The sequence below is a fragment of the Manis javanica genome, chromosome 2 (assembly GCF_040802235.1).
Source record: "Manis javanica isolate MJ-LG chromosome 2, MJ_LKY, whole genome shotgun sequence".
Taxonomy (NCBI): Eukaryota; Metazoa; Chordata; class Mammalia; order Pholidota; family Manidae; genus Manis; species Manis javanica.
In genome coordinates this window covers 105,111,606-105,125,427 of record NC_133157.1, presented here as the reverse complement: position 1 = coordinate 105,125,427, position 13,822 = coordinate 105,111,606, and the positions used below count along the sequence as shown (strand labels likewise).

Below are 13,822 nucleotides of genomic sequence, written 5' to 3'. Positions count from 1 at the left end.
AATGGCATTTACATGATGAAATATAGAATGCCACAGCCTGGTTAAATATTTGCATTTTGAAGTTACTCAACTGATATGAGAAATTTAAAAATTCAAAACCATTTTGTTCCTCAAAAGACACACTTTATGGAATGAATTACCATTTTCTTTCTTTCTATCTATCTATCTATCTATCTATCTATCTATCTATCTATCTATCTATCTATCTATCTATCTATCTATCTATCTATCTATCTATCATCTATCTATCTATCTATCTATCTATCTATCTATCTATCTATCTACCTACCTATCTATCTAATCTATCTATCTATCTACCTATTTAAGTGTCCTAAGTATCATTGATATACAATATTATGATGGTTTCACGCACACAAAACAGTGGTTCAACATTCACCCATATTAGCAAGTCCTCACGCCCTCCATTGTGGTCACTGTCTATCAGTATAGAGAAGTTATAGAGTCATTAGTTGTCTTCCCCATGCTGTACTACTGTCCTAGTGACCTATCTATGTTGTGATTGTGAATAATAGGGCCCCTTAATTACCTTCTCCCTCCCCTCCCACCCTTCCCAACCTTTCCCCTTTGGTAGTAACCACTAGTCCCTTCTCAGTGTTTATAAGTCTATTCCTTTCTTTGTTCCTTCTGTTACACTTTGTTTTTACACTCCATATACTCACATGATTTTAGCAGTTTGTTAGAATAAGGAGTAGTGTCCTTTGGATCTACAGACATAGCACAAATTAGTTCTTGAGAAAGCTGTGATGTTTCAGAGCCGTGAGTTGAAAGAGCATTTGCAGAGTCTTGATTTTTTCCTGCAGCTGGTGTGAACTGTTATAAAGACAAAAACAAATGCTAAGATCTATTTTATAAAACACCACATAAGTAGGTAATCTGTTAAAGTAACTTAACATGCTTGTTATTTAAAAAAAGAAAAAGGATTTTTAATTATGAATGGCAATCATGAAAGGGCATATTATGTGGTTTTTCTTATCAAGTACTTACAAATCCCAAAGAGCTGATGAGAGACAGTATCTGCCCTGGGGTTCTTGAATAATCTTGTCTAGGTTTAGCCATTGATGGTGTAGTAAGGATGTCCATTATATTGATATCTATATATGGGAAGCAAAGTATATGAAATTCTTCAAAAGTGTCAACTGCCATTTTGATTTAAGTCAGTAATCATCTGTTCTGAACTTTGCCCCTCTTTCTACAGTATTAACTCATCTACAGAATTGGCTTGTGCAAAATAAATGTACCAGGGAAGCCACCATGCCATAGAGTAAACATATGCAATTGAACAGAGAAAATTAAATACTGTATTATCTCTTTTATGTAAGGAGTCTAAAAAAACAAAAGAAAACAAAACCAATCTCACAGAAAATGAAATGATGGTTACCACAGATGGGGTGGTGGTGGGAAAAATGGGTGAAAGGGATCAAAGAGTAAAACAATCTTTTAAATTAAAAAATTTTTAAAGATAAACATTTCCCTATTAAAAAACTTCATTACTCTGATAGAACAGTCTTGCTCTGGAATGAAGAGAATACAGTGTATTGACCCAAAGTATTAGCTTTTTACCGTGTACTTAGTTACTAAAGAGTGTTATCTAACTGGAAACAAAATAATTCCTGGTAAATCAAATATTAGAAAAGAAGGTGGTAAAAACAAAAGCTAAGAAAGGGATCAAGATATTAGGAATATAAGTTAAATTTGAACATCAGAATCTATTTAAGGAATTAATACAAATCATAGGCCCCTCATTTTAACTAACATAAGTGTAAGTCAAGATAAAATTGATGCAGATTTTCATCAGGTTTCAGTGCATAACACTGTAAAGTAATTCAACATTCACACATAGTATCATACTATATTCTTGAGATTTCAACAAAGGTAAGAGAAGTGTAATATTCTGTATTTGGCCTAAGACTTTAAAAGGTACACTGAAAGTCTGAACTTAACAAATTTCATTTCTACCTCACATTGATGAAATAATGATGAACAGGTAACAATAAACATCTTAAAGAATGTTTTTCAATTAAGTGTTAAAAAGGATTATGACAATGATATATGGGATATGATTCCAAAAGTACAGGCAAAAAGCAAAAATAGAAAAATGGACATCAAGCTTAAAAACATTTGCACATCAAAAGAAACAATCAATAGAATGAAAAGACAACTTACAGACTGAGAAAATATTTGGAAGTCATTTATCTGATAAGAAATTAATAAAGAGAATACATAAAGAAGTATAACTCAGTAACAGCAAAACATTAATAATCTAATTAAAAAGTAGACAAAGGACTTGGATAGACATTTCTACAAAGAAGATATACAAATGTCCAACATGCTTATGAAAAAATGCTCAATATTAGTGATCAATAAAAAAAATTCAAATCAAAACTTCAGTGAAATATACTTCACATCCATTAGAATAGCCATTATCAAGAAAGAATATAAATGTTGGAGAAACTGGAACCCTTGCGCATTGCTGGTAGTATGTGAAGTACAGCAGCCCCATGAAAAAGACAAAGGAAGTTCTTCAAAAGCTTTAAAATAGAATTACTATACAGTTCAGCAATTCCACACTGGGTATATCCCTGAAAGAAATGAAGGCAAGGTCTCTGAGAGAGGTTTACACATTCATGTTCACTGCAGCACTATTTGCAAGAGCCAAGAGGTAGAAGCAACCCACAGGTCTACTGACAGGTGAAAGGAAAAAGAAAATGTTTGGGCTTAAAAAAGAAGGAAATCCTGGCTCATGGCACAAGATGGATGAACCTTGAGGACATCATGCTAAGTAATACAAAGTCACTCACAAGAAGATCTGTACTGCATGATTCTACTTTCATAAGGTAATCAAACTCACAGATTCAGAAAATAGATTGTGGTTGCCAGGACTGGGGCAGTGGAAAATGGGGTAGAGACTTTAGTTTACAAGACAAGAAAGTTGTAGACATCAGTTGCACAGAAATGTGAATATAGTTAACACTACTTTACTGTATACCTACAATGGTAAATATGGCAAATTTTGTTATGAGCTTTTTTTAACACAATCAAAAAAGGAACAAAAGAAACCAAATTCAGAAAAGTCTATATTTTGTTCAAATGATTGTCATAGTGCTTATATTAACTTTAATGTAGAACGTTTGATGGTGATCTTTAAATCATGAGATGTGAAAAGTAAGAAACTTGTAATATAAAAACAATTTAAAATCATCAATAAATCTCCCTAATACACATTTTCCTCATTTGAGATTTAAAAAAAAAAAAATATATATATATATATATATATATATTTAGTTTTTAAATTTTGGTATCATTAATCTACAATAACATGAGGAACATTATATTTACTAGACTCCCCTCTTCACCAAGTCCCCCTCCCCACAACAAACCCCATTACAGTCACTGTCCATCAGCATAGTAAGATGCTGTAGAATCACTACTTGCCTTCTCTATGTTGCACAGCCCTTCCCGTGCCTCCTCCCACATTATACATGGTAATCGTAATGCCCCTTTTCTCCACCCGCCTTATCCCTCCCGTCCCACCCGTCCTCCCCAGTCCCTATCCCTTTGGTAACTGTTAGTCCATTCTTGGGTTCTGTGTTTCTCCTGATGTTTTGCTCCTTCAGTTTTTTCTTTGTTCTTATACTCCACATATGAGTGAAATCATCTGGTAATTGTCTTTCTCCGCCTAGCTTATTTCACTGAGCATAATACCCTCTAGCTCCATCCATGTTGTTGCAAATGGTAGGATTTGTTTTCTTCTTATGGCTGAATAATATTCCATTGTGTATATGTACCACATCTTCTTTATGCATTCATCTACTGATGGACACTTAGATTGCTTCCATTTCTTGGCTAATGTAAATAGTGCTGCGATAAACGTAGGGGTGCATCTGTCTTTTTCAAACTGGACTGCTGCATTCTCAGGGTAAATTCCTAGAAGTGGAATTCCTCGGTCAAATGGTATTTCTATTTTGAGCTTTTTGAGGAACCTCCATACTGCTTTCCACAATGGTTGAACTAATTTACATTGCCATCAGCAGTGTAGGAGGGTTACCCTTTCTCCACAACCTCGCCAACATTTCTTGTTGTTTCTCTTTTAGCTGGTGGCAATCCTTACTGGTGTGAGGTGATATCTCATTGTGGTTTTAATTTGCATTTCTCTGATGACTAGCGATGTGGAGCATCTTTTCATGTCTCTGTTGGCCATCTGAATTTCATCTTTGGAGGACTGCCTGTTCAGCTCCTCTCAATTTTTTAATTGGATTATTTGTTTTTTGTTTGTTGAGGTGTGTGAGTTCTTTATATATTTTGGATGTCAACCCTTTACCGGATCTGTCAGTTATGAATATATTCTCCCATACTGTAGGATGCCTTTTTGTTCTATTGGTGGTGTTCTTTGCTGTACAGAAGCTTTTCAGCTTGATATAGTCCCACTTGTTCATTTTTGATTTTGTTTGCCTTGCTCAGGGAGATATGTTCATGAAGAAGCCCCTCATGTTTATGTCCAAGAGATTTTTGCCTATTTTCTTTCTAAGAGTTTTATGATTTCATGACTTACATTCAGGTCTTTGATCCATTTTGAATTTACTTTTCTGTATGGGGTTAGACAATGATCCAGTTTCATTCTCTTACATGTAGCTGTCCAGTTTTGACAACACCAGCTGTTGAAGAGGCTGTCATTTCTCCACTGCATGTCCATGGCTCCTTTATCATATATTAATTGACCAAATATGTTTGGGTTAATGTCTGGAGTCTCCATTCTGTTCCACTGGTCTGTGGGTCTGTTCTTTTGCTAGTACCAAATTGTCTTGATTACTGTGGCTTTGTAGTAGAGCTTGAAGTTGAGAAGCGAGATTCCCCCCCCACTTTATTCTTCCTTCTAAGGATTGATTTGGCTATTCGGGGTCTTTGGTGGTTCCATATGAATTTTAGAATTATTTATTACAGTTCGTTGAAGAATGCTGTTGGTATTCTGATTGGGATTGCACTGAATCTATAGATTGCTTTGGATAGGATAGCCATTTTGACAATATTAATTCTTCCTAGCCAAGAGCATAGGATGAACTTCCATTTGTTAGTGTCCTCTTTAATTTCTCTTAAGAGTGTCTTGTAGTTTTCAGGGTATAGGTCTTTCACTTCCTTGGTTAGGTTTATTCCTAGGTATTTTATTCTTTTTGACAATTGTGAATGGAATTGTTTTCCTGATTTCTCTTTCTGCTATCTCATTGTTAGTGTATAGGAAAGCAACAGATTTCTGTGTATTAGTTTTATATCCTGTGACTTTGCTGAATTCCAATATTAGTTCTAGTAGTTTTGTAGTGGAGTCTTTAGGGTTTTTTATGTAGAATATCATGTCATCTGCAAATAGTGACAGTTTGATGTCTTCTTTACCAATCTGGATTCCTTGTATTTCTTTGTTTTGTCTGACTTCCATGGCTAGGACCTCCAGTACTATGTTGAATAACAGTGGGGAGAGTGGGCATCCCGGTCTTGACCCCGATCTTAGAGGAAAAGGTTTCAGCTTCTCGCTGTTTAGTATGATGTTGGCTGTGGGTTCATCATATATGGCCTTTATTATGTTGAGATCCTGGCCCTCTACACCCATTTTGTTGAGTTTTTATCATGAATGGATGTTGAATTTTGTCAAATGCTTTTTCAGCATCTATGAAGATGATCATGTGGTTTTTGTCCTTTTTGTTGATGTGGTGGATGATGTTGATGGATTTTCGAATGTTGTGCCATCCTTGCATCCCTGAGATGAATCCCACTTGATCATGGTGTGTGATCCTCTTGATGTATTTTTGAATTTGGTTTGTTAATATTTTGTTGAGTATTTTTGCATCTCTGTTCATCAGGGATATTGGTCTGTAATTTTCTTTTCTAGTGGCGTCTCTGCCTTGTTTTGGTATTACGGTGATGTTGGCTTCATAGAATGAGTTTGTAAGTATTCCCTCCTCTTCTATTTTTTGGAAAAATTTAAGGAGAATGGGTATTATGTCTTCTCTCTGTGTCTGATAAAATTCCACGGTAAATCCATGTGGCCGGAGATTTTGCTCTTGGGTAGTTTTTTGATTACCGCTTCAATTTTGTCGCTGGTAATTGGTCTGTTTAGATTTTGTTTCTTCCTTGGTCAGTCTTGGAATGTTGTATTTTTCTAGGAAGTTGTTCATTTCTTCTACATTTTACTGCTTGTTAGCATATAGATTTTCATAGTATTCTCTAATAATTCTTTGTATTTTGGTGGGGTACGTCGCGATTTTTCCTTTCTTGTTTCTTATTCTGTTGATGTGTGTAGATTTTCTTTTCCTCTGAATAAGTCTGGCTAGGGGCTTACCTATTTTTTGAATTTTCTCAAAGATCCAGTTCTTGGTTTCACTGATTTTTCTATTCTTTTATTCTTCTCAATTTTATTTATTTCTTCTCTGTTCTTTATTATGTCCCTCCTTCTGCTGACTTTGGGCCTCATTTGTTCTTCTTTTTCCTATTTCCATAATTGTGACTTTAGACTATTAATTTGGGATTGTTCTTCCTACTTTAAATATGTCTGGATTGCTATGTATTTTCTTCTTAGTGCTGCTTTCACTGCGTCCCAGAGAAGTTGGGTCTTTGTACTGTTGATTTCATTTGTCTCCATATATTGCTTGATCTCTATTTTAATTTGGTCATTGATCCATTGATTATTTATAAACATGTTGTTAAGCCTCCATGTGTTTGTGAGCCTTTTTGCTTTCTTTATACAATTTATTTCCAGTTTTGTACCTTTGCGGTCTGAGAAGTTGTTTGGTAGAATTTCAATCTTTTTGAATTTACTGAGGCTCTTTTTGTGGCGTAGTATGTGGTCTACTCTGGAAAATGTTCCATGTGCACTGGAGAAGCATGTGTATCCTGCTGCTTTTGGGTGTAGAGTTCTGCAGATGTCTATTAGGTCCATGTGTTCTAGTGTTTTGTTCAGTGTCTCTGTGTCCTTACTTATTTTCTGTCTGGTGGATCTGTCCTTTGGAGTGAGTGGTGTGTTGAAGTCTCCTAAAATGAATGCACTGCATTCTATTTCCTCTTTTAATTCTCTTAGTATTAGTTTCACGTATGTTGGTGCTCCTATATTGGCAGCATATATTTATAATGGTTATATCCTCTTGTTGGACTGAGCCCTTTATCATTATGTAATGTCCTTCTTTATCTCTTGTTACTTTCTTTGTTTTGAAGTCCATTTTCTCTGATACTAGTAGTGCAACATCTGCTGTTTTCTCCCTATTGTTCGAATGATATATCTTTTTCCATCCCTTGACTTTTAGTCTGTGTATGTCTTTGGGTTTGAGGTGAGTCTCTTGTAAGCAGCATATAGATGGGTCTTGCTTTTTTATCCATTCTGTAACTCTGTGTCTTTTGATTGGTGCATTCAGTCCAGTTACATTTAGGGTGATTGAAAGATATGTACTTATTGCCATTGCAGGCTTTAGATTTGTGGTTACCAAAGTTTCAAGGTTGGCTCCTTTACTATCTTACTGTCTAACTTAACTTGCTTATTGAGCTATTAGAAACACTGTCTGATATTTCTTTATTTCTCTCCCTTCTTATTCTTCCTCCTCCATTTTTTACATGTTAGGTGTTTTATTCTGTATTCTTTGTGTTTCTTTTGACTGCTTTTGTGAGTAGTTGATTTTATTTTTTGCCTTTAGTTAGTATTTGTTTGGTCTGCTTTCTTTGCTGTGATTTTATTTCCTCTGGTGACATCTATTTAACCTTAGGAGTACTTCCATCTAGAGCAGTTCCTCTAAAATACCCTGTAGAGGTGGTTTGTGGGAGGCAAATTCCCTTCACTTTTGCTTGTCTGGGAATTGTTTAATCCCTTCTTCATATTTAAATGATAATTGTGCTGGATACAGTACTCTTGGTTCAAGGCCCTTCTGTTTCATTGCATTAAATATATCATGCCATTCTCTTCTGGCCTATAAGGTTTCTGTTGAGAAGTCTGATGATAGCCTGATGGGTTTTCCTTTGTAGGTGACCATTTCTCTCTCTCTGGCTGCCTTTAAAACTCTGTCCTTGATCTTTGCCATTTTCATTATTATGTGTCTTGGTGTTTTCCTCCTTGGGTCCCTTGTGCTGGGAGTTCTGTGGGCCTCCATGGTCTGAGAGACTATTTCCTCCCCCAGTTTGGGGAAGTTTTCAGCAATTATTTCTTCAAATACACTTCCTATCCTTTTCTCTCTCTCTTTTTCTTCTGGTACCCCTATAATGTGAATATTGTTCCTTTTGGATTGGTCACACAGTTCCCTTAGTATTCTTTAATTCCTGGAGATCCTTTTATCTCTCTGCCTCAGCTTCTCTGTGTTCCTATTCTCTGATTTCTATTCCATTAGCGGCTTCTTGCACCTCGCCAAGTCTACTCTTAAGTCCTTCCAGAGATTGTTTTATTTCTGTATTCTCCCTCCTAACTTGATCCTTTAGCACTTGCATATTTCTCTTCAGGTCCATCAGCATGGTTAGGACCTTTATGATGAATTCTTTGTCAGGAAGATTGGTTAAATCTATCTTCCCAGGCTCCTTCTCAGGGGTTGTCTGGGTGATTCGGGCCTAGATCAGACTCTTCTGCCTTTTCATGACTATAGAGGTCTTGCTTGCTGGTCGCCTTGCCCTCCTAGAACAAAGTCCATGGGCAGTTGGCATGTGTGTTAGCCGGGCTGCCTCTGCTGGTTACTTGCACATGGGGAGCAGCTTCTGGTTTTATTTCTTGAACCGACGCGGGCGGGGCAACCATCCGGACAGCCCAGAGTCCCACGGGGCGGGGCAGGTATGCTGGGTGTGCTCTCCTGCGAGAACGGCGACCCTTAGCGCCTTGTCCCAGCTTCCTTTGTCTGTGTGCACCAGCGGGGCCTCTGAGTCTGGCCAGGGTGGCTGCAGAAGAGGCTCTGGGCAGTTGTTGTGGGTGCGGCAGCTCTCAGGCTGTTTCCCTGCTATGGTGGGGTGGCACTGGAGGGGGAATGGACGGGAGGCTGTGTATCGCCGTGAGGGGCTCCAGAGCTGCGCTGCTTCCCACGGGGCTGGAGTGCCTGAATTTCCTCGGGATTCCCAGCTGCTCGGCTGAGTGTGACGGGAGGCTTCCATCCTGCTGTGAAGCCCCTGTCTCTTTAAGACTTTCAAAAAGTACTCGCTTTTTTTTGTCCCAGGGTCGCCGGCTGCGGCGTCCTGCTCAGAGATTTTACTGTTCCGTTTCCCTAATATCCAGCATACCACACAACGTGTGTCTGCGCTCCTGGTGCGGATGACTAGGGCTGGGTATTTAGCAGTCCTGGGTTTCCACTCCCTCCCTGCTCTGACTCCTCTCCTCCTGCCGGGGAGCTAGGGTGTGGGGGGCGCTTGAGCCCACCAGGCTGCAGCTTGTATCTTACCCCATTCGTGAGGCACTGAGTTCTCACAGATGTAGATGTAGCCTGGCTGTTGCACTGTACCTTCTGGTCTCTCTTTCAGAAATAGTTGTATTTGTTGTATTTTCAAAAATATATATGGTTTTGGGAGGAGACTGCTGCTGCCCTACTCACGCCGCCATCTAGGCTCCTCCCTTTTCCGATATTTTATCTGCAAACTGGGGAGGTATATTTGCTGCACAATTTAAAAACTGGCAGGTTTTAGAAAGGCAATGTGATACACATACAGCATAGCATGGAACATCCCTAGTGGCATCTCGTCTAGCTACCTGTATTCAAATATCCATGTACTCATACATTCACGGAAAGTATGCGTCATCAAGTGAAGTGGGATTAATAAAAACTATGAGTAGCCTGTATCAGCTCAGGTTAGGTTTTACCTAACACATGAAAAACCTTAAAGTATTCAACAGTTTTTGAAATTTGTCCTTATAGACAAAGAATTGTAGATCTGTACTTTTGTCCAAATAATTATAATCCCATGGTTTTTAGTTTGTAAGCTCAATTTTGAATTCCACTATTCAGTTATTTCTATCCACTACCATTCAATACATAATGCACTATGACACCAAGTCAATGAGTTATCATTTATCCGTGTTTGATAAATGTATGTAATTTCTAGTTTTTCCCAATTAGAAACAATGCCGCTACAAATAATTTTGTTCACTTATATTGTTCCTTCAACTGCTTTCCTTAGAATAAGTGCCAAAATACAGGTCACTAGGTAAAAAGAATGAAAGCCTTGTGTTTCTTAAAACACACTGGTAAATATATTTGCAAAGCGCTATGCTAATTTACAATGTCTCTAGTAAAACTTACTGTGCTTTTTAGTCTCATTAACACTGGATCTCCAGTTAGCCTTTTTTGGGGGCCAGCTTAATAGTGTATTAATGTATATATTATTTTTTAAAATTAGCATTTCTCTCATCACTAGTAGTGAAATTAATACATTCTCGTGTGTGTGTGTGTGTGTGTGTGTGTGTGTGTGTGTGTGTGAATTCTGTGTTCATTTTCTTTGCCTGTTGTTTATCATGTATATTGGAATAAGTTCTTTAAGGGTTAACTTTTTATCATGTTATAATTATTTTACTCATTTTATTGAAGTTTAACTGGTTAGAATAAATTTTAGTAGGAATAAAAAGTCAGAAGAACAGAAAGTGAGTTCTTTTTGAAGATCCAAAGATCATTGAGGACCTTTGAGCATTCAAGAATATTTATTCTCATTTTTCATCTTTAACAGAAAAAACTACCATTACACCTTTCCAGACTATCTTGGAACAAATAATCATCAAATTTTATTCATTATAAACTAAAAATGAAAACAGTGGAAGTTAATGAAGCATAGCATCTAAAATTTGTTGGATTTTTAAAAAGTTAACTTACCTGCTGTTTTTCTTACCTCTATTCAAAGTAACTTTGGAAAGGCCAAAATCTGTTAGTTTAATATGACCTTCGTTAGAAATTAGCATGTTATCTGGTTTCAAATCCCTGTGCATACAAAAGATAAGTAGCAGATAACTAAAAAACAGCTAGTGTTGCTAACAGAATTACCAGGGAAAAAAATAGAAGGTTACAGAAGAATCAAATCCTATTTATTTTCCCTAAAATAAGGTACTCATTGGTGGCTTTCAAAGTGCAGAAAACAACTCTCAAAAGCAAACCATCTTTTGTATATTTGAATCTACAAGCAAGTTAATGGATTTAATGCTAGATTGTCTTTGGCATTACTCATTACATACTCCATTAAAATAAATAAGCTTCATCAGATAAAATAAACCATAAGCCTGGTCAAATCACATTTACCTCTTTCAAGGAGGGTAAGATTAAGCCTTAAGAGAAAAGCCACATAACCTGATTTTCTTTGCACCAAGCAAAACACTGTAAATCAGCTGGGGTTATAAAATGTAGCACTTGGTATGATGGTAAAGGAGTGGAGAAAAGATGCAATATTCTTGAAAATAAAATGGCACACCCACAGTCAAAACAACGAATTGAAAAAACACACAGAGACGAAAAAAACAGTTGACTGTATTTCTAAACTCACAGAAGTTACTACCAAGCTTTAGATAACCCAGGTAAATAGGCAAGTGGTAATGCAAATATTTAAGACTCAAATATCCGATACAAATTTGATAAGCTATGATTTTTAGTAACAGTTTGGAGAAAAGTCAGTCTTTACCTGTGGATGATTCCATGTCTGTGAAGATAGTCTAGAGCCAATGCTACCTCAGAAATGTATTTCACAGCCATCTCTTCATCGAAATAACCATATATATGAAGGAGGGACTTGACATCCCCACCAATAAGATATTCCATTACCTATCAAAAGGGAATATAAATGTGGCAAACAAAACCACTACTATTAAATGTAATGTGAGCATATTTTTAGCATAGTTCTACAATAGATACATTTTCTTGGTATTACTCAGTACACATTAATTCCAGGTTTGCTCATGTTGCCACAGGTTTTTCATTTAAATTAAGCTGTTTAAAAACTCAGACTTACAGAAAAGGTGTAATAATACTAGAACGATATCCCATATACTCTTCCATCTAGATTCACCAGTTCTTAGCATTTTGCCACATCTGCTCACTCTTCCTCTCCACATATATGAATATGAAGTAAATATTTACACTAATCACTAATTATGTTAGAAAATAAACATAACAATACAATAATATCATTAATCTAAATTTCTTACATGCATGTATTTTTGTTCAGAATAAGCAGTTTAAAAAATATGGCAACATTAGAAACTGGTATTAATATATAACTTTTAAATTCTTGCTGAAGAGGAGGAGAAAAGATGGCCACGTGAGTAGTGTGGGTGAAATCTCCTCCCAAAACCACATATATTTTGAAAATACAGCAAATACAACCATTCCTAAGAGAGTGACCAGAAGTAATGGTACACCAGCCAGTCTACATCTGCGAGAACCCAACATCTCACAGAAAAGGGAAAAGTAGTGGGAGGACTCCCACTACTGCAGCACACCGGCGGGAGGAAAAGAATCAGAGCAGGGAGGTAGAGGAAGCACAGCACTGCTCAATACCCAGCCCTAGAAATCTACCCCAGGAGCACAGACCCACACTGCATAGTGTTCTGGAGATAAGAGGGGCAGAAAAGCAAAGTCTGAGACTAAGATTGCGAATAGGTTCCCACAACTGGCTGCCCTAGGACAAAAGAAAAACAGGTGCTTTAAAAGACTTCTCTTTTAAAGGGGCAAGGATTTAGGAGAAGGAAAGGTGGACAAAATCATCCTGGAACACTCAGCCCAGCAGGCTGGGAACTTTCAGGATCTTTAGGTGCCCTATCCCCCTGGTTGGCAACGCAGCCCCAAGGCCCCTCACCATGACAAGCAGCCTGCTGTTCCTTCCACCATGCAGGCACCTGCGAGAAAACTGTCTGTCCCGGCCATTGAGGCAGACCAGCTGGAGGGCAGCCTGACCTACAGCAACTACCCAGCTTAACGCAGAGGCTTCTCTCTGCGCACGGCTAATGAGCCCAGACCCAGAGGCTGCTCCCTGCACACAGTTGACAGGCAAAGACTGCAGAGACAGGCGCTGAGACCAGGAAGCACGAAACAGCTTTGTTCTCGTGGGTGCTGCACCTCTCGACTGTGACCCCCGCCATCACCCTAGGTCATCCCAAGGGCAACCCCACCCACAGCAGTTTAGGGGATTAACCCACAGGCTGCTCCCTGTGCGTAGTTAACTGGCACAAACAGCAGAGAGAGGCATGGTGACCAGCAAGCAGGAAGGGACTTTTTCCTCCCAGCTGACACCTGCGCCACTCGCCTGCCACCACTCCCATTGCTCCAGGACTATGAAAAGGCAGAACCTTGTTCAATCCAAAAATCCCTCAAACACCAGAAAGAGGGTTTGGTGAGACTGAAATCACAAATCTCCCTGAAAAAGAATTCAAAATAAAAGTTACAAGCATCCTAATGGAGCTACAGAAAAATATTCAAGAGCTTACGGACAGATTCAGGAGGGAGATAACGGAAATGAAACAAAAAATGGAGGGATTTAAAAGCAGATTAGGTGAGGTAGAGGAGACAGTAAATGAAGCAGAAATCAGAGAACAGGAACATAGAGACGCTGAGGCAGAGAGATAAAAAAGGACCTCCAGGAATGAAAGAATATTAAGAGAACTGTGTGACCAATCCAAACAGAACAGGTGGACAAAAATGCATTACAGGGGTATCAGAAGAAAAAGAAGAGAGAAAAAGGGATAGAAAGTGTCTTTGAAGAAATAATTGCTGAAAACTTCCATAATATGGGCAAGTAAATAGTCTATCAGGCCATGGAAATCCACATATCTCCCAACACAAGGGACCCAAGGAGGACAACACCAAGACATAACAAAAATTAAAATGGTAAA

General features: G+C 37.9%; 1 protein-coding gene across 8 annotated transcripts in view; it reads right to left on the bottom strand.

Moving 5' to 3' along the window:
• LOC118967005 (serine/threonine-protein kinase greatwall-like) overlaps nt 1-13,822 on the bottom strand; it is a 39,125-nt gene that overhangs the window by 15,488 nt on the left and 9,815 nt on the right. For 7 of the 8 annotated variants that reach the window (XR_012127942.1, XM_073229039.1, XM_073229035.1 and 4 more), the window contains 4 exons: nt 11,617-11,756; nt 10,837-10,925; nt 1,006-1,112; nt 681-831 (listed from right to left, as the gene is read on the bottom strand). Coding sequence is in view for 7 of the 8 variants with exons in the window: in XM_073229039.1 (XP_073085140.1) it covers nt 681-831; nt 1,006-1,112; nt 10,837-10,925; nt 11,617-11,756 (487 nt within the window). In the remaining variant the exon portion in view is untranslated. The remainder of the gene's footprint in view (nt 1-680; nt 832-1,005; nt 1,113-10,836; nt 10,926-11,616; nt 11,757-13,822) is intronic. The other variant, XM_073229036.1, reaches the window with a different exon arrangement.